This window comes from Bubalus kerabau, chromosome 19 (genome assembly GCF_029407905.1).
Source record: "Bubalus kerabau isolate K-KA32 ecotype Philippines breed swamp buffalo chromosome 19, PCC_UOA_SB_1v2, whole genome shotgun sequence".
Classification (NCBI taxonomy): Eukaryota; Metazoa; Chordata; class Mammalia; order Artiodactyla; family Bovidae; genus Bubalus; species Bubalus kerabau.
In genome coordinates, this window is record NC_073642.1 from 24,762,706 (window position 1) to 24,789,335 (window position 26,630).

General features: G+C 42.7%; 2 protein-coding genes across 9 annotated transcripts in view; one reads left to right on the plus strand and one right to left on the minus strand.

Annotated features, from left to right (window-relative positions):
• SAXO2 (stabilizer of axonemal microtubules 2) overlaps window positions 1–16,535 on the plus strand; it is a 58,237-nt gene extending 41,702 nt beyond the window's left edge. Inside the window, exon 6 of the mRNA XM_055555940.1 lies at window positions 16,454–16,535. The gene's annotated coding sequence lies outside the window, so the exon portion shown is untranslated. The remainder of the gene's footprint in view (window positions 1–16,453) is intronic.
• Window positions 15,145–26,630, minus strand: part of ADAMTSL3 (ADAMTS like 3) — a 378,195-nt gene continuing 366,709 nt past the window's right edge. For 4 of the 8 annotated variants that reach the window (XM_055555931.1, XM_055555926.1, XM_055555930.1 and 1 more), the window contains 2 exons: window positions 18,144–18,358; window positions 15,145–17,155 (listed from right to left, as the gene is read on the minus strand). In XM_055555931.1, the coding sequence (XP_055411906.1) occupies window positions 17,049–17,155; window positions 18,144–18,358 (322 nt within the window). In that variant the 3' untranslated portion in view covers window positions 15,145–17,048. Of the gene's footprint in view, window positions 17,156–18,126; window positions 18,359–26,630 lie in introns of all 8 variants that reach the window. The other 4 variants (XR_008705347.1, XM_055555927.1, XM_055555929.1 and 1 more) reach the window with 4 other exon arrangements.

Consider the following 26,630-nt stretch of genomic DNA (forward strand, 5'->3'; position numbering starts at 1 on the left):
TTTGTTTGGTTTTTTTCTGATCTAGGTTTTAAAATTATTATTTTTTATTATGAATTTATTTATTTTAATTGGAGGCTAATTACTTTACAATATTATAGTGGTTTTCCCATTCACTGACATGAATCTGCCACGGGTGTACATGTGTTCCCCATCCTGAACCCCCCTCCTACCTCCCTCCCCATCCCATCCCTCTGGGTCATCCCAGTGCACCAGCCCTGAGCACCCTGTCTCATGCATCGAACCTGGACTGGTGATTCGTTTCACATATGATAATATACATGTTTCAATGCCATTCTCCCAAATCATCCCACCCTCGCCCTCTCCCACAGAGTCCAAAAGACTGTTCTATACATCTGTGTCTCTTCTGCTGTCTGGCATATAGGGTTATCGTTAACATCTTTCTAAATTCCATATATACACGTTAGTATACTGTATTGGTGTTTTTCTTTCTGGCTTACTTCACTCTGTATAATAGGCTCCAGTTTCATCCACCTCATTAGAACTGATTCAAATGTATTCTTTTTAATGGCTGAGTAATACTCCATTGTGTATATGTACCACAGCTTTCTTATCCATTCATCTGCTGATGGACATCTAGGTGGCTTCCATGTCCTGGCTATTATAAACAGCGCTGCAATGAACATTGGGGTACACGTGTCTCTTTCAATTCTGGTTTCCTCGGTGTGTATGCCCAACAGTGGGATTGCTGGGTCATATGGCAGTTCTATTTCCAGTTTTTAAGGAATCTCCACACTGTTCTCCATAGTGGCTGTACTAGTCTGCATTCCCACCAACGGTGTAAGAGGGTTCCCTTTTCTCCACACCCTCTCCAGAATTTATTGCTTGTAGACTTTTGGATAGCAGCCATTCTGACTGGCGTGAAATGATACCTCATTGTGGTTTTGATTTGCATTTCTCTGATAATGAGTGATGTTGAGCATCTTTTCGTGTGTTTGTTAGCCATCTGTATGTCTTCTTTGGAGAAATGTCTGGTTAGTTTTTTGGGCTCATTTTTTTATTCTGTCGTTTATTTTTCTGGAATTGAGCTGCAGGAGTTGCTTATATATTTTTGAGATTAATTGTCAGTTGCTTTGTTTGCTATTATTTTCTCCCATTCTGAAGGCTGTCTTTTCACCTTGCTTATAGTTTCCTTTGTTGTGTAAAAGCTTTTAAGTTTAATTAGGTCCCATTTGTTTATTTTTGCTTTTATATCCAATATTCTGGGAGGTGGGTCATAGAAGATCCTGCTGTGATTTATGTCGGAGAGTGTTTTGCCTATGTTCTCCTCTAGGAGTTTTATAGTTTCTGGTCTTATGTTTAGATCTTTAATCAATTTTGGGTTTATTTTTGTGTATGGTGTTAGAAAGTGTTCTAGTTTCATTCTTTTACAAGCAGTTGACCAGTTTTCCCAGCACCACTTGTTAAAGAGATTGTCTTTTCTCTATTGTATATTCTTGCTTCCTTTGTCAAAGATAAGGAGCCCATAGGTGCGTGGATTTATCTCTGGGCTTTCTATTTTGATTCCATTGATCGATATTTCTGTCTTTGTGCCAGCACTGTACTGTCTTCATGACTGTGGCTTTGTGGTAGAGCCTGAAGTCAGGCAGGTTGATTCCTCCAGTTCCATTCTGCTTTCTCAAGATTGCTTTGGCTATTTGAGGCTTTTTGTATTTCCATACTAATTGTGAAATTATTTGTTCTAGTTCTGTGAAAAATACCATTGGTAGCTTGATAGGGATTGCATTGAATCTATAAATTGCTTTGGGTAGTATACTCATTTTCACTATATTGATTCTTCCAATCCATGAACATGGTATATTTCTCCATCTATTTGTGTCCTCTTTGATTTCTTTCACCAGTGTTTTATAGTTTTCTATATATAGGTCTTTTGTTTCTTTAGGTAAATATATTCCTAAGTATTTTATTCTTTCCGTTGCAATGGTGAATGGAATTGTTTCCTTAATTTCTCTGTTTTCTCATTGTTAGTGCGGAGTCAGACACGATTGAGCGACTGAACTGAACTGAACTGAGTGTATAGGAATGCAAGGGATTTCTGTGTGTTGATTTTATATCCTGCAACTTTACTATATTCATTGATTAGCTTTAGTAATTTTCTGGTGGAGTCTTTAGGGTTTTCTGTGTAGAGGATCATGTCATCTGCAAACAGTGAGAGTTTTACTTCTTCTTTTCCAATCTGGATTCCTTTTATTTCTTTTTCTTCTCTGATTGCTGTGGGCAAAACTTCCAAAACTATGTTGAGTAGTAGTGGTGAGAGTGGGCACTCTTGTCTTGTTCTTGACTTTAGGGGAAATGCTTTCAATTTTTCACCATTGAGGCTAATGTTTGCTGTGGGTTTGTCGTATATAGCTTTTATTATGTTGAGGTATGTTCCTTCTATTCCTGCTTTCTGGAGGGTTTTTATCATAAATGGATGTTGAGTTTTGTCAAAGGCTTTCTCTGAATTTATTGAGATAATCATATGGCTTTTATCTTTCAATTTGTTAATGTGGTGTATTATATTGATTGATTTGCAGATATTGAAGAATCCTTGCATCCCTGGGATAAAGCCCACTTGGTCATGATGTATGATATTTTTAGTATGTTGTTGGATTCTGTTTGCTAGAATTTTGTTAAGGATTTTTGCATCTATGTTCATCAGTGATATTGGCCTGTAGTTTTCTTTTTTTGTGGCATCTTTGTCTGGTTTTGGTATTAGGGTGATGGTGGCCTCATAGAATGAGTTTGGAAGTTTACTTTCTTCTGCGATTTTCTGAAAGAGTTTGAGTAGGATAGGTGTTAGCTCTTCTCTAAATTTTTGGTAGAATTCAGCTGTGAAGCCATCTGGACCTGGGCTTTTGTTTGCTGGAAGATTTCTGAATTTCCATGTTTGTGATGGGTCTGTTAAGATTTTCTATTTCTTCCTGGTTTAGTTTTGGAAAGTTGTACTTTTCTAAGAATTTGTCCATTTCTTCCAAGTTGTCCATTTTATTGGCATATAGTTGCTGATAGTAGTCTCTTATGATCCTTTGTATTTGTTTGTCTGTTGTGATCTCTCCATTTTCATTTCCAATTTTGTTGATTTGACCCTTCTCCCTTTGTTTCTTAATGAGTCTGGCTAATGGTTTTTCAATTTTATTTATCTTCTCAAAGAACCAGCTTTTGGCTTTGTTGATTTTTGCTATGGTCTCTTTTGTTTCTTTTGCATTTATTTCTGCCCTAATTTTTAAGAGTTCTTTCCTTCTACTAACCCTGGGGTTCTTCATTTCTTCCTTTTCTAGTTGCTTTAGGTGTAGAGTTAGGTTATTTATTTGACTTTTTTCTTGTTTCTTGAGGTAAGCCTGTATTGCTATGAATCTTCCCCTTAGTACTGCTTTTACAGTGTCCCATAGGTTTTGGGTTGTTGTGTTTTCATTTTAATTCATTTCTATGCATATTTTGATTTTTTTTTTATTTCTTCTGTGATTTGTTGGTTATTCAGCAGCGTGTTGTTCAGCCTCCATATGTTGGAATTTTTAATAGTTTTGCTCCTGTAATTGACATCTAATCTTACTGCATTGTGGTCAGAAAAGATGCTTGGAATTACTTCAATTTTTTTGAATTTATTAAGGTTAGATTTATGGCCCAGGATGTGATTTATCCTTGAGAAGGTTCCATGTGCACTTGAGAAAAAGGTGAAATTAATTGTTTTAGGGTGAAATGTCCTATAGATATCAACTAGGTCTAACTGATCTATTGTATCATTTAAAGTTTGTGTTTCCCTGTTAATTTTCTGTTTAGTTGATCTATCCATAGGTGTGAGTGGGGTATTAAATTCTCCCACTATTATTGTGTTATTGTTAATTTCCCCTTTCATACTTGTTAGCATTTGTCTTACATAGTGCGGTGCTCCTATGTTGGGTGCATATATATTTATAATTGTTATATCTTCTTCTTGGATTGATCCTTTGATCATTATGTAATGTCCTTCTTTGTCTCTTTTCATAGCCTTTATTTTAAAATCTATTTTATCTGATATGAGTATTGCTACTCCTGCTTTCTTTTGGTCTCTATTTGCATGGAAAATCTTTTTCCAGCCCTTCACTTTCAGTCTGTATGTGTCCCTTGTTTCGAGGTGGGTCTCTTGTAGACAACATACATAGGGATCTTGTTTTTGTATCCATTCAGCCAGTCTTTGTCTTTTGGTTGGGGTATTCAACAAATTTACATTTAAGGTAATTATTGATAAGTATGATCCTGTTGCCAGTTATTTTGTTGTTTTGGGTTCAAGTTTATACACCCTTTCTGTGTTTCCTGTCTAGAGAAGATCCTTTAGCATTTGATGGAGAGCTGGTTTGGTGGTGCTGAGTTCTCTCAGCTTTTGCTTGTCTGTAAAGCTTCTGATTTCTCCTTCATGTTTGAATGAGATCCTTGCTGGGTACAGTAATCTGGGCTGTAGGTTTTTCTCTTTCATCATTTTAAGTATGTCCTGCCATTCCCTTCTGGCCTGAAGGGTTTCTATTGAAAGATCAGCTGTTATACTTATGGGAATCCCCTGGTGTGTTATTTGTTGCTTTTCCCTTGCTGCTTTCAATATTTGTTGTTTGTGTTTGACCTTTGTTAATTTGATTAATATGTTTCTTGAGGTGTTTCACCTTGGGTTTATCCTGTTTGGGACTCTCTGGGTTTCTTGGACTTGGGTGGCTATTTCCTTCCCCATTTTAGGGAAGTTTTCAACTATTATCTCAAGTATTTTCTCATGGTCTTTCTTTTTGTCTTCTTCTTCTGGGACTCCTGTCATCCGAATGTTGGGGCGTTTAACATTGTCCCAGAGGTCTCTGAGGTTGTCCTCATTTCTTTTAATTCTTTTTTCTTTTTTCCTCTCTGCTTCATTTATTTCTACCATTCTCTCTTATACCTCACTTATCCTATCTTCTACCTCTGTTGTTCTACTGTTGGTTCCCTCCAGAGTGTTTTTTATCTCATTTATTGCATTATTCATTATATATTGACTCTTTTTTATTTCTTCTAGGTCCTTGTTAAACATTTTTTGCATCCTCTCAATCCTTGTCTCCAGGCTATTTATCTGTAACTCCATTTTGTTTTCAAGATTTTGGATCATTTTCACTATCATTATTCAGAATTCTTTATCAGGTAGATTCCCTATCTCTTCCTCTTTTGTTTGGTTTGGTGGGCATTTATCCTGTTCCTTTACCTGCTGAGTATTTCTCTGCCTTTTCATATTGTTTATATTGCTGTGTTTGGGGTGGCCTTTCCGTATTCTGGCAGTTTGTGGGTCCTCTTTATTGTGGAGGTTCCTTGCTGTGGGTGGGGTTGGACGTGTGGCTTGTCAAGGTTTCCTGATTAGGGAAGCTTGTGTCGGTGTTATGGTGGGTGGAGCTGGATTTCTTCTCTCTGGAGGGCAATGAAGTGTCCAGTAGTGAGTTTTGAGATGTCAGTGGGTTTGTTGTGACTTTGGGCAGCCTGTATATTGAAGCTCAGGGCTATGTTCCTGTGTTGCTGGATAATTTGTGTGGTATGTCTTGCTCTGTAACTTGTTGGCCCTTCGGTAGTGCTTGGTTTCAGTGTAGGTATGGAGGCTTTTGATGAGCTCCTATCAATTAATGTTCCCTGGAGTCAGGAGTTCTCTGGTGTTCTCAGGATTTGGACTTAACCCTCCTGCCTCTGGTTTTCAGTCTTATTCTTACAGTAGCTTCAAGACTTCTTCATCTATACAGCACTGATGATAAAATATCTAGGTTAATGATTAAAAGTTTCTCCACAGTGAGGGACACCCAGAGAGGTTCACTGAGTTACATGGAGAAGAGAAGAGGGAGGAGGGAGATAGAGGTGGCCAGGAGAAGAGGGGGAAATCAAAAGGGGAGAGAGCAAGGTAGCCAGTAATCACTTCCCTATGTGCTCTCCACAATCTGGATCCCTCAGAGATGTTCAAAGAGTTACACAGAGAAGAGAAGAGGGAGGAAGGAGACAGAGGTGGCCAGGAGGATAAAAGGGGGAATCAAAAGGAGAGAGACAGATCCAGCCAGTAATCAATTCCCTAGTGTTCTCCACAGCCCAGAACACACAAAGAGATTCACAGAGTTGGGTAGAGAAGAGAAGGGGGAGGGAGGAGATAGAGGAGGCCTGGTGGAGAAAAAGGAGAGTCAAAAGAGGGAGAGAGCAATCAAGCCAGTAATCTCGCTCCCAAGTAAAAATGGGTACTGAAGATTGCATTCTTAATGGTACAAAATTGATAACAAATACCAAAAAGCAAAGATTAAAAATCTAGAGTAGAGGTTAGATTCTCAAAAATACAATATTAAAAAAACAAAACAAAGTCACAAAAATTATAAAATATATATATATGAAGTTTGCTTTAAAAATAGGGTCTTTTTTTGCAAGGCAATAGTAGGTTATAAAAATGAAAATTAAAGGAGTAATAGAGGACTTAAAATTTAAAAACTTTTTTTAAAAATTTAAAAAATGATAATAGTAAAAATATATATATAGGACTTTCTCTGGAGCCGTTGCAGACAGTGTGGGGTCAGTTCATTTTCAGATATTTCCTTGATCCAGCTTATACTTCTCAAGATCTACAGGTCCCTTCCTGTGTAGTCGGTGCTAACTACAGGGTTTTAATCTATTGCAGCTGTCACTTCCAAAGCAGTTCCCTCTGTTTATTTTAGCTTCTTGTTTGCTGGTCCCTTCAGTGTCTAATTTCTGCCCTACCACAAGAGGGCAGTGGTGGTCACTTTTTTAGGCTCACTTGTTCAGTCATGCTGTGGGGAGGGAGGAACACTGCAAACAAATATCACTGGTGTGTGTGGGGAGTACTCGCAGTAACTTGGCCACACTGGGTTTGCCCCCATTCATGGCGTGTGTGCTTTCCCTGTCTACACTGCTCAGGCTCTAGGTTGCTCTGCCGGGAACTGTCTGAGGCGGGCCCTGGGTTGCATGCACTTCCCAGGTCTAAACCGCTCAGGTTCAGGTTCTCAGGTACTCCACAGAGGCACAGACTTGGTTGGGCCTGCGTTTTGTGCCCTTCCCAGGTCCGAGCAGCTCAGGTGACCAGGTGCTTGGCGAGCGTGGTCGCCCCCAGGTGGTGGCTGTGACTTATCGCCTCCCCCGTACCTGCCACTTGGTTTTCTGGGTGTACAACAGGCACACCTTCTCAGGTGTGCCGTGTCTGTCTTCCGGGGAGCTGATCTCTGGCTGTGACCCTCCCAGCAGACGTCGACCATCCAGAATCCCTAGAAGTCTTGGTTAGCAATGAAGCCTGCTTGCAGTTTGGTAGAGGATGCCTCTCTGGGGCTGCGATTGTCCCCTTCTGGCTCTGGTTGCCCTCGCCTGCCTGTCTCCGGCAGGGGATGGGCCGATCTGCAGCCAGCTAGGTCTGCTCAGTCCTTTGTTCTGTGAACGGGCCTGGCAGCATCTTAGGTTAGGGCTTTTCGCAGGATAGCTATCCTACAGTGTGGGTTGCTATCTCAAGTTAGTTCCCTCAGATTGCCCTCAGAGCATTCAGGCCCAATCCTTACCCTAAGCAATGCAGCATGCGCCTCCCTGTCCAGCCCTGCTAGTGGCAGATGCGAGCGTCTGGGCTGCTGGGAGTTGCCGTTAAGCATGTAATCTGTGGGTTTTAATTATTTATTTATTTATTTATTTATTTTTCCTCCCCGTTATGTTGCCCTCTGAGATTCCAAGGCTTGCCACAGACCCGCCAGTGAGAGTGTTTCCTGGTCTTTGGAAACTTCTTTTTAAAGACTCCCTTTCTGGGGGGATCTTCATCCGTACTTCTTTTGTCTCTCTTTTTATCTTTTATATTTTGTCCTACCTCCTTTCGAAGAAAATGGGCTGCCTTTCTGGGTGCCTGATGTCCTCTGCCAGCATTCAGAAATTGTTTTGTGGAATTTGCTCAGCGTTCAAATGTTCTTACCATGAATTTGTGGGGGAGAAAGTGGTCTCCACGTCGTATTCCTCCGCCATCTTAGGACTGCCCCCCTGATCTCTAATATAATGTTTTTGAGATTCACCCATATTGTTATGTATATCAGTAACTCATTTTTTATTGCTGAATCCTACTCCATTGTATGAATATACCATGGTTTGTTTATCCATTCTCCTATTGATGGTCATTATGGAGTAAAGACTGAGAAGAACATGCTTGTATTTGTGTGTGTGTGTGTATGTGTGTGTGAACATGTTTTCATTTTTCTTGGGTAAATACCTGTGGATGGAATTGTTGGGTCAAGGGTCGGTATGTGCTTAAGTTTATTAGAAACTGCCACATAGCTTTCCAATGTGGTTGTCCCATTTTATCCATCTGTCTGCAGTGCATTGGGAATTTCTTTTGATGCCAAAAAGTTTACGTCGTCAGTTGGTTTTCACTCTTCTGGTAGGTGTGATGCTGCATGTCATCGTGCTTTCAATTTTCATTTTCCTGATTCCATCTGTCAGTCTTTTTTTTGTGAACTTCAGGTCTTTTGCCATTGTTTTTCTCAGGGAGGGGAGAGTTCACTGTTAAACTGTAATAGTTCCTCATATATTCTGGACATAAGTTCTTAATCAGACACAGGACAGCCAATCTTTCTCCCAGTCTAAGGCTTATGTGTTCATATTCTTAATAGTGCCTTTGATTAGCACATTTTTGATGAGGTCCAATTTTATTTTTTTTCATTTTATGATGAATGATTTTTGACACAAATGAATTGAAAACATAGATAATTATTTCCTCCCATATAGAACTCCTCAATGGCTTCTCATATTTTGGGAATAAAACTCCAGTCTTTACCTTGACCTTCAAAGGCTTCAACGATTTGGTCCTCAGAAGCTCTCCAGCTTCATATCACACACCTTCTCCTTCTACCCCATTGAACCCTCACCACACGAATCTTCTGTTCCTTGACCACACACAGCCTGTGCTCACTTTAGAGTCCTCGCACTTACTGTACCCTCTGCCAGAAATGCTCTTTCCTTACCTCTTGGGATGGATGGCTCCACCTCATCCTTTAGGTCTGGACTCACGTATCACCTCCTCAGAAGGCTAAAGTAGTGATGTGCAATCACCACTGGGCTCACCACCCTATTTACTTTTCTTCATAGCACTTTCCACAGAGAAATATCCTATACATTTATTTGTTTACTGGTTTATTATCCATCTCTCTGATTGGAATGCCAAATCCTCGAGACTAGACACATTATATACTCAGGTGCTCAGCCAGTATTTGTTAAGGTGACCAATGAATTTCTTTGAAATGCTAGCCACTGAAGGCTTGGCATATTCCACAATGTACACATGTGTGTGTGTGTGTGGTGCATGTGTGTATGTGGTGCATGTGTGTGTTTGCAGGAGGTGGTAGAACAATGTAGGTAGTTTCAATAAATCAAAGTTTTAAATATTCCAAAGATGTCACCTTTACCAGCAATTTCAGCCTCATGAGTATCCAATCTTTTAATTAACTGATTTGAAGGCATTCATTTGATTTTCATGTTCCATTCCACATGGAACTTCTCTCTGCCTTTGCACATCCTGATTTCTCTGTCTGGAACATTCTTCTTCCTCCTCCCAGAGCAACATCCTGACTTATGTGAAAACCTGGTTGGCTTCTCCAGAGAGCATTAGGGACCCCTCCTCAGAGCTACTGTGTCCTTTGGAGCTGACTCACTGGATAAGAGCCTGATGCTGGGAAAGATTGAAGGCAAAAGGCAAAGGAGGTGGCAGAGGATGAGGGATGAGATGGTTAGATAGCATCACCGACTCAATGGACATGAATTTGAGCAAACTCCAGGAGATAGTGAAGGACAGGGAAGTGTGGCATGCTGCAGTCCACGGGGTCGCAAAGTGTCAGACATGACTTAGCGGCTGAACAACAAACAACCATTACAGCGTTTGTCACTCTGCTTCAAATATCTGTTCACATGAGCATCTCCTTCTCTAGACTATGGGCTTCTCAAGGGCTAGGTCATCTACGTATTCCCAGCTCTGGCAAAAGCAAGCAAGCACTGGGAAGATTGAACATGGCTATGTTTGTGTCTGAATGTTTGTGTCTCTCTAAAATTTATGTGTCACATCCTAACATCCAGGAGGTGGGGGCACTGGGAAGTAATTAGGTCCCATAGGCGGAGCCCTCATGAATGAGATTAGTGCCCTAATGAAAGAAGCCCCAGGGAGCCCCTTTATCCCTTTGGCCATAAGAAGACACAGCAAAAAGATGACTGTCTGTGAACCAGGAAGCTGGCCCTCATCAGACATCGGATCTGGCCCTACCTTGATCTTGGATGTCCCTGCCTCCAGAACTGCAAGAAATAAATGCCTGTTGTTTATAAGCCACCCCCTCCATGCTGGTCTGTGCTACATTGTTATGGTAGTGCAAACAGACTAAGATGAATGTTGAATGAATGGACGAAGGTGCTTGTAAGGATGGTAGCATTGTGTCTAAAAGAAGAGAAAATGGTATCACGTAAATACCCCTAGATAATGATCTCATAAATAACATGAGCTGGCTTGTTGAATGGTGACTCAACACGATTTTCTCCTTCTATGCTCTCCTGCATCCACATCTCTAGAATCTCTATTTGCAGAGTTACATTCTACATGACATAACCTGAAAATCAAAGACACTAGCTAAAGATTTAAAAGATTGAAATGATGTAGCCTTTACTGTTCCTATGCTGCTGCTGCTGCTGCTAAGTCACGTTAGTTGTGTCTGACTCTGTGTGACCCCATAGACGGTAGCCCACCAGGCTCCCCTGTCCCTGGGATTCTCCAGGCAAGAACACTGGAGTGGCTTGCCATTTAGAGTAGACATAATAAAACATGAGGTCAGTAGCAACTTCTGTGTGTCCTTCTGCAATTCATTCATTTTAAGCTACAAGGAGCAGAGATCAGCAGTACTAGTTCCCTGTGATTCATGCACTTCTGATTTTCTTTTTTATCCTAAGTACCAAGGATCTTTATTCTCAAGTCTGATATTGAATCTGTAGCTGTAGATAGATGTGTGGAGCCTTGGTGTCATCCTGTATGTCATGGTGACCAGGTCCCATCTGTTCCAAGGACGAAATTTCCGGGAGCTGAGGCAGAGTGTGCTCACAGGGCATTATCATGTGCCCGACTACCTATCATATGAAATAAGAACATTAATAGCAAGCATGCTGACTCTCAATCTGACAAACAGAGCTAGTTGACCTCATCTTTGGCAGCATCCATGGGTCAAGATAGGCCAGGAGGAGCCACTTCAGCTACTCTGTGAAGAGGACTTGTTGGTGTCGGTGTGGATGTCTCTGGGCTCGAGGTGGGCCAAGAGCCAGAGCTCAGAAAGCCTGAGCTTGAATAGACGCAGGGTGGGGTCCTGTACCATCCTTGTGAACCCCTACCTTGCTATGGAGAACTCCAGCACCCAAAACTCCAGCCTCCAAGCCCTGAGGTGTCCGCCTTCATACCAGCCTGGCTATTTCCAGAGGAGACCATTGGGATGCTGGATACAACCGACAATTCAAAAGACGAGATCACCAATCCTACCACTCCCCTACCCATCCCATCTTCCTCGTGTGACTCTGGGGCCTCACTCTCCAACAGAAGCATCTATGGCATCTGAGGCACCAGCGACAGTCATGGCACCCCTGACACCCACCGCACCCAAGGCACCCATGGGCGTCGTGGCACCTGCAGCACCCCCAACACCAGTGACACCCATGATACCAGCAACACCTGTGACACCAGCAGCAAAGCCCCAGAGGGAACCCACTACCCCGAGTGTGGCCAACACCGCTGGACGCTCCTACCAAGCTGGGCAGTCCCACTCCCCAGCCACTCCCTCTGGCCTCAGCAAGAAAAAGAGGGGGCGTGGCTGGGAGAATATGGAGGTTTATAAGACAACGTTGTTGTGGGCTGCCCAGCAAAACCCGCACAAGTAAAGTAGGCCCAGAAACAACCCATGATGACTGACCAAGACAAAAAGAGCCCTGCCAAGCCCCCTGGGACCCAGTCAAGTGGACTATGGGATTCAAATCCAGCACCTCCAAGGCCTTCAGGAGCCCTGGCCAGCTGAGAGGATGGTCTGGAGCGGCCTGGGGACCAGAAGAGGTGCCACCCTGACTCAGCTGCCCCTCCTCCGCCACTGGGTGAAACTTCACAGACTGGACTGTCCCCCGGGGCATGTCCCCCTCCCCCCACACTCTCCCCTTCCATGTTAGTGGTGGAGGGGATAGTTTTTGCTAACTCTGGTTCTTCATAGTTTTAATTAATTTTATTTCTCCAGAAAGATGTATCACCCTCTGTTTTGCATCCTCTCCAGTTAGAGAAGTGTGTACCATGTAGCAGTTGAAGTTAATGACTGAAGAATTAGCATGATCATTCTGAAGAGCAAGAATTGCTGCACTGCAGGGCAGAAGTGCAAAAAAGGGGTATTATCCTCTTGCACTGACAATACTGCACATTTACAGAAGGGCCAAGAAGAACTTTTGGTCCTTGTAATCATGACCTGGAAGCTTAGGATAGAATAGTAAGTGCCCTGAACTACCCAGTGTTCAGTGTGGTCAGGTCCCTGTGCAGATAAGTTTCCTGAATGTCCTGCAGGAGTTGGGCTCTCTCCTGTCTCCTGTGTGGAAGGGACCTGATGGGTGGGGTTTGATTTGTTACAATATTTGTTTCATGTTTTGGTGTTTTGGCCTCATGGCATGTGGGATCTTAGTTCCCTGACCAGGGATCAAACTCGCACCGCAAAGTTGTAACCATTGGACTGCATGCATTCTTAGTCACTCAGTCATGTCCAAGTCTTTGTGACCCCATGGACTATGGCCTGCCAGGCTCCTCTGCCCATGGGATTTTCCAGGCAAGAATACTGGAGTGGGTTGCCATGCCCTCCTCCAGGGGATCTTCCCAACCTAGGGAATGAAACTGCATCTCTTATGTCTCCTGACATTGGCAGGCAGCTTCTTTACCACTGGTGCCATCTGGGGAAGCCAATGCATATACAATACAGACACATGACAGTTTCCAGTACTGATGAGGATGTGAGCAGCTGGAACATCTGTATGTCACTGGTGGAAAACAGTCTGACAGTTTCTTCTAAACATGCACGTATCATATAAGCCAGCAAATCCACTCCCAGGTGTTTATCAAAGAAGAATGAAAACTTGTTTTACACAAAAGTTTACACATTTATAAACTTTACTCATATAATTGTATAACATTTGTACAATTGAGTCTCAAGCTGCGTCTGTTTGAGCATACAAGAGATGTATGTCATTTTTCCCATCTGTCATGTGGAAAAATGACACACATCTCTAGTATACTCAAATGGACTCAATTCAAGGAACAAACTGTTGATTTGCCCAATATTATGCATGAATCTTAAAGGTGTTTTGGTCAGTGAAAGAAGCTGGGCCTCAAAGGCCACATAATGTATGATCACACTTGCATGAAATTCTGGAAAAGGTAAAATTGTAGGGACAGAAAATATATCAGTAATTGCCAGGGGGTTGGTTGGGATGGAGAAATTACTGATTACCAAAGAGGAAGATAAAGAATCTGGGGGGTAATGGAGCTGTCAAGTGAGAAAACGTGGTGGTGGCTGACAAACCACTGTGTGTATTTGTTAAAACTATAAGAACTATAGGGGCTGCCCAGGTGGTGCCAGTGCTCAAGAATCCACCTGCCAAGGCAGGAGATTTATGAGATGAAGTTTCAATCCCTGGGTTGGGAAGATCCTGGAGAAGGAAATGGCTACCCACTCCAGTATTCTTGCCTGGAGAATTCCATGGACAGAGGAGCTTGGTGGGCTACTATCCATTGGGTCTGTAAAGAGTCAGACACTAAAGAGTGCACATGCACACACACATGCACGCACACACACACACATGAGAACTGTAAACCACAGAGCCAACTTGACTGCATGTCAAGTGATAACCATCACCCAGGAGGTGGGGAGAACCAAGAAGGCATGTAAACTGTGACAAAAGAGTATAACTGTACAACAGATGAATGCCATAACCACACTGAAGGGGCCAATAAGAAAGAGGGTGACCTGAGTCACCCTGGAAGAGGGTTCTGACTGAATGCACTAAGGAAACAGACAGGAAGAATGCTGTACCCACACTGGTCATATTTTTTCCTTTCGCAGGGTGTATGCATCATCAGTTCTGAGACTACTTGATGTGTATACTAGAGTCACCAAGAAAATACACTGCTGATAATGAGAGCCAGGCTCCCTCCCTGTCAGAGAAAGAAATTGGCAAAAAAAAAAAAAAAAGAGAAAAAGGTATAATCATACTATACCTTTACTATAATCATGATCCTTATGGTGCTGGACTGGTATCCAAGACTTAATTCAGTGTGAATTCATAGATACAGGAGATATGTGTGCACAATACCTATATCTATATGTGTATATATATGGAAGGATGGAAAGTAGGAGGAAGAAGGGATGGAAGGAGGGAAGGAATGAAGGAAAAAAAAAAGAAAAGGAAGTATCAGTACACTGTTGAAACACCTGCCGTGCTCCATTGCTTATCTCATGTGACCTTGGAAACTCCAGCGGGAATTTCAATTCCCACAACATGAATTTCCTGTAGAAAGACTCACTGCTAATCTTGAAGCGCTATACAGTTGAGCCTTAAACAATGGGTTGGGGTTAGGTGGTGGGGGGTTGAGGCACCAGCCTTCCCTGCCACGGAAAATCCATGTATAACCTGTAGTTGACCCTCTGGTACGCTCAGTTCCTCTGTGTTCACCGTTCCGCATCCATGAGTTTTTTTTATCTGGCCCTGGATAGTGTAGTATTTACCAGTCATAGAAATCTGTGTGTAAGGGGACCCAAGCAGTTCAAACCCATCAACTGTATAAGAGCTGGAAGGTATCGGGAGCGGTTACTCACCAAAACCAAACGGGTGTTAGTTCTTCTGTGCTGCTGCTTTCCCACCTACCACCCACCTCCATTCCTGCTCCAGGCTGCACACTTGGAGCTTCTTTCCCCCCTTGACATTCTCTCAGCTGTGATTCACAGGAAGTAAGCGTCCAGGACAAGGGAGTGAGAGTGGATCTCTGTGTGTTCTTTTCTGAGTCCTGTAACCCACACTCCCAAGTTCAGCCCAGAGCACTGAGCCCACCTGGGTCCAGCCCACCTGGACCCCCAGAAATGCCGCCAAGGTGACATTACCCCAGGCCATGCCACTGAATAATCAAGGTACATTTATTTTTGAATTACTAGTCAGAATCATGACAGAACTCTTATGTGATAGAAACAGTAGTAAAATACAGTACACAGCAATGTCATTTGAATGATATCAAAGACAAATGGTACACCAGCACATGAAAAATAGTCACTTTAACTACAAAGATGAAGAAATTTAATAGGAAATTTTGTTACTAAGAAAAATATATGTCCCATATCTTTATTACATACTGTACAAAATAAAATATTGCACCTATAAGTCATATAAAAATATATACAAAGAGTATTGTACAAATGCTCTCTCTTTTAACTCAAAACCTCCAGCAATCAAGTGTGATTGGTGATGAACAGCTCAGGGGCTGGCGTGTCCTCGTCACCTCCCTGTACCCACTCCCCACCGCCACACCCTCCAGTACAGTAGCGCTCATCCTGGTGTCGGTGAGGCTGCAGTGACAACAAGAGCTGCGGTGCTCGGGATACGGCAGGGACTCAGCACTCTTGTCTAGACACAGCCAAAGCCAGAGCCCACTGTTCACTTACGTGTGACCAGGGACTAGGGCCAGCACACCTGCCTCAGCAGACTCTGCTGCCACGGGCCGCAGGCAGCTGTGACCCCAAAGAAAGACGTCTGACCACTTATTTGGGGCTGGGTGCCAACTCATGCCGTAACTGGTAAGATGGAAGGAAAGAGCCCCAGCTTTAGAACATATAACATTCACTCCAAACTTCATCTTCACCCCGACACCATCACTGACCCCAAACCCAAACCCAAACCAACTCTGACCTAACCCTAATCCATAAAGTCAACTCCAGCCTCAACCCCAACTTAACTTCCATTCTCAACTAACCCAACCGTGAAACTAAAACCAATCCTAAACTTACTCACCAAACCCCAACTCTAACCCCTCATCCTAACTGTACATTACAGCTCAACCCTAATTCACTTTGGATTCACTGAAAAATCAGTTCAAACTAAAACAGTTATTTACTATAAATGACTCTGGTCAGCTATCATGTTTCATAGTTACATTACTTTCTTACAGTTTTTCCAAAATAAAAATCCTTAGGAATATTACTTTCTGCATAAATTAGGCCTTATAAGACTTTGATTTTCTGTTTGTGTGCAAGAGAATAGTGCTTAGAAAAGTCTCATTCACAGCTCTTAAAAGGATGCTTTGAATATACTTCAAAATCAGTAGACAAGGTGGACTTTCCCTCTCCTTTGAATTCTAAGATCCCTCATTCGCTCACACATTTCCTTCCACAGTTGTGAAACGGCAGCCACGTTTACTCTGTGTTTCCTTCCACAGGTTCTCTTAAGAGCGAGGACAAGGTGCCATTCCCCCCAGGATCTCTGGGTCAGTCAGGGTTACAAGCCTGTCCAGAGTGACTCTCTCATAGATGACACATTACAATCCATAGAAACGCCATCAGAGCCAACATCTTAACGACTAGTGGCCAGAGCTTCTAAAACGTAGATGCCTTATCAACCTGCTGCAACCCTAGAACTGAGAGAAGCCATCAGCTGCTGTGTTTGCCAAGTCTTCAGGATGTCCCACTCTGTGCTCGTCTACAAACAACAGGAAGAGGCAGCCAGTGACAGTGCACTGGTGACCTTGGGGGTCTCCCGAGGTCCCAAGTGCAAAGGCGTGCCTGCTACTTACGGGATTTTATGTTAGTCCCGGAATATATCACTTAAAAGAGTTGGAATTAAAAACCAGTCATGGGGACATGACAGCATCCAATGTTAACAGTGGTGATTTTCCATCGACTTTGGTTTGATCGTAGAATCGAGAGACTTTTAGAGAAGTATTACACATGTTTTGGATCAAGCTACATGGGGGAAAAAAGAGTTTTTACATTTTTGTTTTACCTTCACAGCAGCATAATGACCCCCACAAAGTTTTATCCTTCTTGACACGACTGACAGCACCTTCGTTTGTAGCGGTCTAGCGAACACAAATGAAGATGCTTTACAAACGTACAGTAGTGAGTTGTGTCTGTGCAGTCTCCTGAAAAATATATATATACATATCCATTTAACATGGAGCTCATTAGAGACCTAGAGTTTTATGAAAAGTAGAAACCGAGATCAGAGTGAAGCAAAGTAACTAGGCTTGGGTTAGGGTCATTGCTCTGCACTAGAGTCAGAAGTGCCCTGAGGGCTTCCCTGGTGGCTCAGTGGATAAGAATCTGCCTGACAATGCAGGAGATATGGGGTTCAATCCCTGATCCGGGAAGATCCCACATGCCATGGGGTAATTAAGCCTGTGAACCACATGGGCCTATGCTCTAGTGACTGGGAGCCGCAACCACTGAGCCCCCACACCCTAGAGCCCATGCTCTGCAACAAGAGAAGATATTTCAATGAGAAATCTGTGCACCGCAACTGGAGAGTAGGTCCCGCTCGCCACAGCTACAGAGAAAAAGCCTGTGCAGCAACGAAGACCCAGTGCAGCCAAAAATAATAGATAAATAAATAACATTTTTTTTAAAAAAGTGCCCTGGACCCACTTTTTAGCTGGGTCAGGTGGCTTCTCGCTGCCCTGTGGAGACTTCAGATCCCTCAGGCCACCTGCTCCTCTCACTAGCTTTGGGGGCATCATGGACTCTGGGAAAGACTTACCAAAGCTATGGACCTGCTTTCTAGAAAAATACGTACATGATTCCATTTCACATAGAACTTCAGGACACTGGCATGCCTGCCCAACCCCATCCAGGGAAGCCCTGGCAGAGGGGCTGAGTCTCCAGGCAGGAGGGATTCTGTGGAGAGGTGATCGGTGTCTGCTAGAAAGCTACTGGCCACCCTACTCCCTCAACTGGTTTTTCTCTAAAGAACACCGAGCCACACCCACATCAAAGCAGCTACTCCCCCAACATCCCAAGATCCCACACCCATTCAGAATGGCCCTGTGGACGGCACCCTGACAAGGCTGGCTCCCTGAGGTCAGGTTTGGACAAGGTTTGGGGGCAGCTGTGATACCTGTGAGGGGTACGTACTGTCACAGGAAGGCCCCAGGCAGTGCTGCCAGGAAGCGGGTTTCTTCCCCGGTGCACAGCGTGTCTTAATCACCGGCTTGCAGCTCCCTGGGTGGACACAGTCAACTTTCCGAGACTGGAAGCCTCGGCCACAGGCTGTGGTGCAGGGCTTCCAAGGGCCTGCACGCCAACACGCATCACAAGCTCCCAGCAAGCAGTTCTTCCGAACGATGGGTCTGTGATGAAAAACAAACAAACAAACAAAACAATGGAAAATGGGAGAAGCCTGGGATCAACTCTTTCACTGTACCATCTTTTCAATGTATGAAAGGTCTGACAGTTAGGACCTTATTCGCTGATTGGCACTGTTCCTGGCGGGCTAAGCAAAGAGGTGGAGGAATCCGGACCTTAATGAACGCAAGCAAAGCACATGTTTCCGTGAGCCTCCAACACCCACTCAAGGCCTGCGCCCCAAAAGGCCACTCTCCAGAGAGAACAAGATGGCAGAGGAATAGGTGGGCATGGAGTACATCTCCATGGATACATCAGGAATACACCTTCAGACACAAAAGTGCCTTCAGAACACCAGCTGAGAGTGGACAGGAGTACCTGACAAGAGGAAAAGAATATATCAGTTGAGTTCAGTTCAGTCGCTCAGGCGTGTCCGACTCTTTGTGACCCCATGAATCACAGCACGCCAGGCCTCCCAGTCCATCACCAACTCCTGGAGTTCACTCAGACTCATGTCCATCGAGTCAGTGGTGCCATCCAGCCATCTCATCCTCTGTCGTCCCCTTCTCCTCCTGCCCCCAATCCCTCCCAGCATCAGAGTCTTTTCCAATGAGTCAACTCTTCGCATGAGGTGGCCAAAGTACTGGAGTTTCAGCTTTAGCATCATTCCTTCCAAAGAAATCCCAGGGCTGATCTCCTTCAGAATGGACTGGTTGGATCTCCTTGCAGTCCAAGGGACTCTCAAGAGTATTCCCAACACCACAGTTCAAAAGCATCAATTCTTTGGCGCTCAGCCTTCTTCACTGTTCAACTCTCACATCCATACATGACCACAGGAAAAACCATAGCCTTGACTAGACGGACCTTTGTTGGCAAAGTAATGTCTCTGCTTTTCAATATGCTATCTAGGTTATTCATAACTTTTCTTCTGAGGAGTAAGCGTCTTTTAATTTCATGGCTGCAGTCACCATCTGAAGTGATTTTGGAGCCCCCCAAAATGAAGTCTGACACTGTTTACACTGTTTCCCCATCTATTTCCCATGAAGTGATGGGACCAGATGCCATGATCTTTGTTTTCTGAATGTTGAGTTTTAAGCCAACTTTTTCACTCTCCTCTTTCACCTTCATCAAGAGGCTTTTTAGTTCCTCTTCACTTTCTGCCATAAGGGTGGTGTCATCTGTGTATCTGAGGTTATTGATATTTCTCCCGGCAATCTTGATTCCAGCTTGTGCTTCTTCCAGCCCAGTGTTTCTCATGATGTACTCTGCATATAAGTTAAATAAACAGGGTGACAATATACAGCCTTGACGTACTCCTTTTCCTATTTGGAACCAATCTGTTGTTTCATGTCCAGTTCTAACTGTTGCTTCCTGACCTGCATACAAATTTTAGAACCAAGCAAAACTCAGTAAGATGAAGAAACTAGGGGAAAAAAACTGGAGTGTTAGTGAAGGAAAGTTGCATGGCTCAAGGTAGCCTGGAGTTAAAACTCCCCTCCAGGTCCTCCCCACCATTCTAGGCAAAACAAAGAACTCTCTCACCCAAATGAAAAATAGACATTAGGTTGATTACACCCAGCTCCAAGCTGGCCCAGCCTCTGGCTGATCTCCAGAACTCCTTGCCTCAGCTGTTTAAGAGATAACTACTCCCAGCAACCTTGGAGAAGAACAGGCCCCCTTAAAACAGTAGCTTTCTACATACATGCCTATATATGCTTACTCTTTTCTTAGATAAGTGCATGCATGCATGCTAAGTCGCTTCAGTCGTGTCCGATTCTGTGCGACCCCACAGATGGCAGCCCACCAGGCTCCTCTGTCCCTGGGATTCTCTAGGCAAGAATACTGGAGTGGGTTGCCATTTCCTTCTCCACAAGTTCTAAGCTGCTGCCGCTGCTGCCGCTGCTAAGTCACTTCAGTCGTGTCCGACTCTGTGTGACCCCATAGACGGCCTCCTACCAGGCTCCTCTGTCTCTGGGATTCTCCAGGCAAGAACACTGAAGTGGGTTGCATTTCCTTCTCCAAGGCATGAAAGTGAAAAGCGAAAGTGAAGTCGCTCAGTCTTGTCCGACTCTTAGCGACCTCATGGACTGCAGCCTACCAGACTCCTCTGTCCATGGGATTTTCCAGGCAAGAGTACTGGAGTGGCAGCAGCTCGATAATCTGACTGCTGCCCCTTCTCGCCTCATTAAAGGTATTCTGTTCCTGTAGAGTGCCAGTCTTGTTCTTTTTCTGAACCTCACCTACTCTAACTTCAGACCTTACAGTTAGTAAGACTGGACCTGCCCTTACCTGCCCTTAGCAGGTAGGGGAAATGAAGCAGGGGGCAGGGGTCCCAGCCCCACATCGGGGCAACTGTCTGAGTCAGAGGAGAAACATTTAAGGTTGTGAGTGAAACAGCTGATCTGTGGCAGCCTAAATGGAATGAGAATTAGACAGTCCTTGCCACAGCCATACATACCCCAGACAGGGATGCAGGTCCCCTAGAAGACACAGTGGCTGGAAGCTGGAGTTTAGGGATTGTGGAGCAATCCCAGGGTGAGGGCTGCTGTTGACTGTGGAGACATGGAGTGAGGGGAAGTGAGGGAGGAGATTGTGGTGGGAAATGGCTGTGGAAAAAAGCCAGGCAGCCATGGAAGCAAGGCGATACTGCTGAGTCACGCGTAGAGGATGGAACCCCATCACCATAGCCTCTCTCCCCCCAAATGCCAGCATCAGCAGCTGAATAATGGAGAGACTGGCCTGTCAAATGCCTGACACACTGAACAACAGTGTAGGACCCCAGCCAGGGTGCCCCTTTAAGTGTCTGGTGTGCCAATCTACACAGTAGGACCCCAGCTAGGGGGGTTCCTCTATGTGCCTGACCTGTTGATCAACAGAGAAGCACCCCAGGCAAGGGAGCCGTCTAAGTGCCTGAACAAGCAGAGCAACAGAGAAAGACTGGCCAAAAAGCCCTTCTGATCGCCAGCTACAAGAGGCTTGAAAAAAGATTCTGATAGGGCCATATCTTCTGTGGCAGAGGCAGTCCGTGTCCCTGCACACCTGGCACCACCAGGGTCCCCACAAGCCAAGTTGCTGCACCACCTTCACGCTCAACTCTCACTGGGGCAGAGCTGCCACAGGCAGAAAAACTCTTGTGTCTATGCACACAGGATCGCTTTGGTCATGTCCAACTCTTTGTGACCCTGTGAACTGTGGCCTGCCAGGCTACTCTGTCAGGGAGGCGGGGTTCTCCAGGCAAGAATCTAGAGCGTACTGGCCAATACTGGTTGCAATACCCTTCTAGAGCACTATATTTCCTGCTGCCCTAGCTGCCAACTCCCCTGAGTACCTGGTGCTGTCAGAACCCCTGCAACCCAAGCAGCCACACCACCTCCACACCTGGCCCTCACTGGAGCAGACCCAAGTCCTTCAGGGCAACCTCAGGAGCAAACCCCAGTGGACGACCGACATGCAGAGGTGGCAATAAAACTACCATTGAAACCCAGGGGCAGTGTGGCTAAGGAAGAAGACCCAAAACCTTCCCACCAGTTGTACAAGCTGCAGATTAAATCCACACAATCAACTAGGCAGATTCTGTGTCTATGGAATATATAAAAGATCACTGAGAGCTCCCACAAAAGAAAACGCACTAGTTCTGACAGCTGTGGACACTGGAGGCAAGAACACATAGGAGAAGAACCAGATTAGAATCTGAGCTGCCCTCACAGCAGGTCCAGAGATCGGCACAATATTGGAAGGCATCCTAGGGAGGTGAGGCGGACTATGACTCCCAGTGCGGGAAAGGACTCTGACAGCAGGGACTCAAGAAAAACTCATGTTTTGACTTGTTCTGTCAATTCTTTTGGATTTTTTCTCTTTTCATTCCCCCCGCCTCTGTTGTAGTTGTCGATTTTATTGGCACTATGAAATCTAATTAAGCTTTCGAGGGTTTTTTTTTTCTTTTTCTCAGTCACATTTTTTATAGTTGTTATAAACCTCTGCCTCTATGTTGGGCTTTTGCAGTTCTGTGGAGCTTTCCTTTTTTTTTCTTTTGCTTCTTTTCTCTTTTTTTAATTTTAATTTTTTAACCTATTATTATTTTTATACACTTATTCCTTTGCTTTTCCTACTGTTCTTTGCCCCTTGCAGTTAATCTTTAATGTATATAAATCTTCTATATCTACCTCTATTTAACTTTGCATATCTATTCTTTCTTTCTTTTCCTCTCAACATTTTGCAGAAGGATATACCTTCCTCTCAAGCGCACATGGAATATTCTCCAGGATAGACACATTTTGGGTCACAAATCAAACCTCAGTAAATTTAAGAAAACTGAAATTGTATCAAGCATCTTCTCCAACCACAACACTATGAGACTAGATATCAATTACAAGAAAACATTTTGTAAGAAACACAAACACATGGAGATTAAACAACACATTTCTAAAAACCCAACAGGTTACTGAAGAAATCAAAAGGGAAAGCAAAAAATTTCTAGAAACAAATGACAATGAAAACATGACAACTCAAAACCTATGAGATACAGCAAAAGTAGTTCTAAGAGGGAAGTTTATAGCAATAAAATCCTACCTCAAGAAACAAGAGAAACATCAAATAGACAACCTAAATTTACACCTAAAACAACCATAAAAAGAACAAAAAAAAAAAAAACCCAAAATTAGTAGAAGGAAAGAAATCATAAAGATCTGAGCAGAAATAAATGAAAAAGAAATAAACAATAGTAAAGATTAATAAAACTAAAAGATGGTTCTTTGAAAAGATAAAATTGACAAGTCTTTACCCAGATTCATCAAGAAAAAAAGAGAGGAGAATCAAATCAACAAAACTAGAAATGAAAAAGGAGAGGTTACAACAGACAATGCAAAAATACAAAGGATTATAAGAGACTATTATGAACAACTATATGGCAATAAAATAGATAACCTGGAAGAAATGGACAGATTCTTAGAAAAGTTCAATCTTCTAAGACTAAACCAGGAAGAAACAAAAATTATGAACAACCCAATTACAAGCACTGAAATTGAAGATATGATCAAAAACCTCCCAAAAAACAAAAGTCCAGGACCAGATAGATTCACAGAAGAATTCTGTCAAATATTTTTTTTTCCCCTTGGAGTTCTTTTTTATTTTTTTTAATATTTATTTTAATTGGAGGTTAATTACTTTACAATATTGTATTGGTTTTGCCATACATCAACATGAATCCGCCACAGGTATACACACGTTCCTCATCCTGAACCCCCCTCCCTCCTCCCTCCCCGTACCATCCCTCTGGGTCGTCCCTGTGCACCAGCCCCAAGCAGCCAGTATCATGCATCAAACTTGGGCTGGCGATTCGTTTCATATATATTATACATGTTTCAATGTCATTCTCCCAAACCATCCCACCCCCTCCCTATCCCACAGAGTCCAAAAGACTGTTCTATACATCTGTGTCTCTTTTGCTGTCTTGCATACAGGGTTATCGTTACCATCTTTCTAAATTCCATATATATGCGTTAGTATACTGTATTGGTGTTTTTCTTTCCGGCTTACTACACTCTGTATAATAGGCTCCAGTTTCATCCATCTCATTAGAACTGATTCAAATGTATTCTTTTTAATGACTGAGTAATACTCCATTGTGTATATGTACCAGTGCTTTCTTATCCATTCATCTGCTGATGGACATCTAGGTGGCTTCCATGTCCTGGCTATTATAAACAGTGCTGTAATGAACATTGGGGTACATGTGTCTCTTTCAATTCTGGTTTCCTTGGTGTGTATGCCCAGCAGTGGGATTGCTGGGTCATATGGCAGTTTTTTAAGGAATCTCCACACTGTTCTCCATAGTGGCTGTACTAGTTTGCATTCCCACCAACAGTGTAAGAGGGTTCCCTTTTCTCCACACCCTCTCCAGCATTTATTGCTTGTAGACTTTTGGATTGCAGCCATTCTGACTGATGTGAAATGGTATCTCATTGTGGTTTTGATTTGCATTTCTCTGATAATGAGTGATATTGAGCATCTTTTCGTGTGTTTGTTAGCCATCTGTATGTCTTCTTTGGAGAAATGTCTATTTAGTTCTTCGGCCCATTTTTTGATTGGGTCATTTATTTTTCTGGAATTGAGCTGCAGGAGTTGCTTGTATATTTTTGAGATTAGTTGTTTGTCATTTGCTTCATTTGCTATTATTTTCTCCCATTCTGAAGGCTGTCTTTTCACCTTGCTTATAGTTTCCTTTGTTGTGCAGAAGCTTTTAATTTTAATTAGGTCCTATTTGTTTATTTTTGCTTTTATTTCCAATATTCTGGGAGGTGGGTCATAGAAGATCCTGCTGTAATTTATGTTGGAGAGTGTTTTGCCTATGTTCTCCTCTAGGAGTTTTATAGTTTCTGGTCTTACGTTGAGATCTTTAATCCATTTTGAGTTTATTTTTGTGTATGGTGTTAGAAAGTGTTCTAGTTTCATTCTTTTACAAGTGGTTGACCAGTTTTCCCAGCACCACTTGTTAAAGAGATTGTCTTTTCTCCATTGTATATTCTTGCCTCCTTTGTCAAAGATAAGGTGTCCATAGGTGTGTGGATTTATTTCTGGGCTTTCTATTTTGTTCCATTGATCTATATTTCTGTCTTTGTGCCAGTACCATACTGTCTTGATGACTGTGACTTTGTAGTAGAGCCTGAAGTCAGGCAGGTTGATTCCTCCTGTTCCATTCTTCTTTTTCAAGATTGCTTTGGCTATTCGAGGGTTTTTGTATTTCCATACAAATTGTGAAATTATTTGTTCTAGTTCTGTGAAAAATACCGTTGGTAGCTTGATAGGGATTGCATTGAATCTATAGATTGCTTTGGGTAGTATACTCATTTTCACTATATTAATTCTTCTGATCCATGAACATGGTACATTTCTCCATCTATTAGTGTCCTCTTTGATTTCTTTCACCAGAGTTTTATAGTTTTCTGTATATAGGTCTTTAGTTTCTTTAGGTAGATATATTCCTAAGTATTTTATTCTTTTCATTGCAATGGTGAATGGAATTGTTTCCTTAATTTCTCTATTTTCTCATTATTAGTGTATAGGAATGCAAGGGATTTCCGTGTGTTGATTTTATGTCCTGCAACTTTACTATATTCTTTGATTAGCTCTAGTAATTTTCTGGTGGAGTCTTCAGGGTTTTCTATGTAGAGGATCATGTCATCTGCAAACAGTGAGAGTTTTACTTCTTCTTTTCCAACTTGAATTCCTTTTATTTCTTTTTCTGTTCTGATTGCTGTGGCCAAAACTTCCAAAACTATGTTGAATAGTAGTGGTGAAACTGGGCACCCTTGTCTTGTTCCTGACTTTAAGGGAAATGCTTTCAATTTTTCACCATTGAGGATAATGTTTGCTGTGGGTTTTCATGTATAGCGTTTATTATGTTGAGGTATGTTCCTTCTATTCCTGCTTTCTGGAGAGTTTTTATCATAAATGGATGCTGAATTTTGTCAAAGGCTTTCTCTGCATCTATTGAGATAATCATATGGCTTTTATTTTTCAATTTGTTAATGTGGTGTATTACATTGATTGATTTGCAGATATTGAAGAATCCTTGCATCCCTTGGATAAAGCCCACTTGGTCATGGTGTATGATCTTTTTAATGTGTTGTTGGATTAGAGAAGAGATAATGCCTAACCTTCTAAAACTCTTTCAAAAAATTGCAGAGGAAAGAATACTTCCAAACTCTTTCTATGAGGCCCCCATCACCCTATACCAAACCCAGACAAAGACAACAGAAAAAAAGAAAACTACAGGCCAATATCACTGATGATCATTGATGCAAAAATCCTCAACAAAATTTTAGCAAACAGAATTCAGCAATACATCAAAAAGCTCACACACCATGATCAAGTTAGTTTTATTCCAATAATGGAAGGATTCTTCAATATAAGCAGATCAATCAATGTGATACACCATATTACAAATTGAAAGATAAAAACCATATCATCTCAATAGATGCAGAAAAAAGCCTTTGACAAAATTCAGCACCGATTTATGACTAAAACTCTTCAAAAAATGGGCATAGAAGGAACCTACCTCAACATAGTAAAGGCCATATATGATAAGCCTACAGCAAACATTATTCTCAATGGTGAAAAACTGAAAGCATTCCCCCTAACATTAGGAGCAAGACAAAGATGTCCACTTTCACCACTATTATTCAACATAGTTCTGGAAGTCCTAGCTACAGAAATCAGAGAAGAAAAAGAAATAAAACAAATCTAGATTAGAAAAGAAGAAGTAAAGCTCTCAATGTT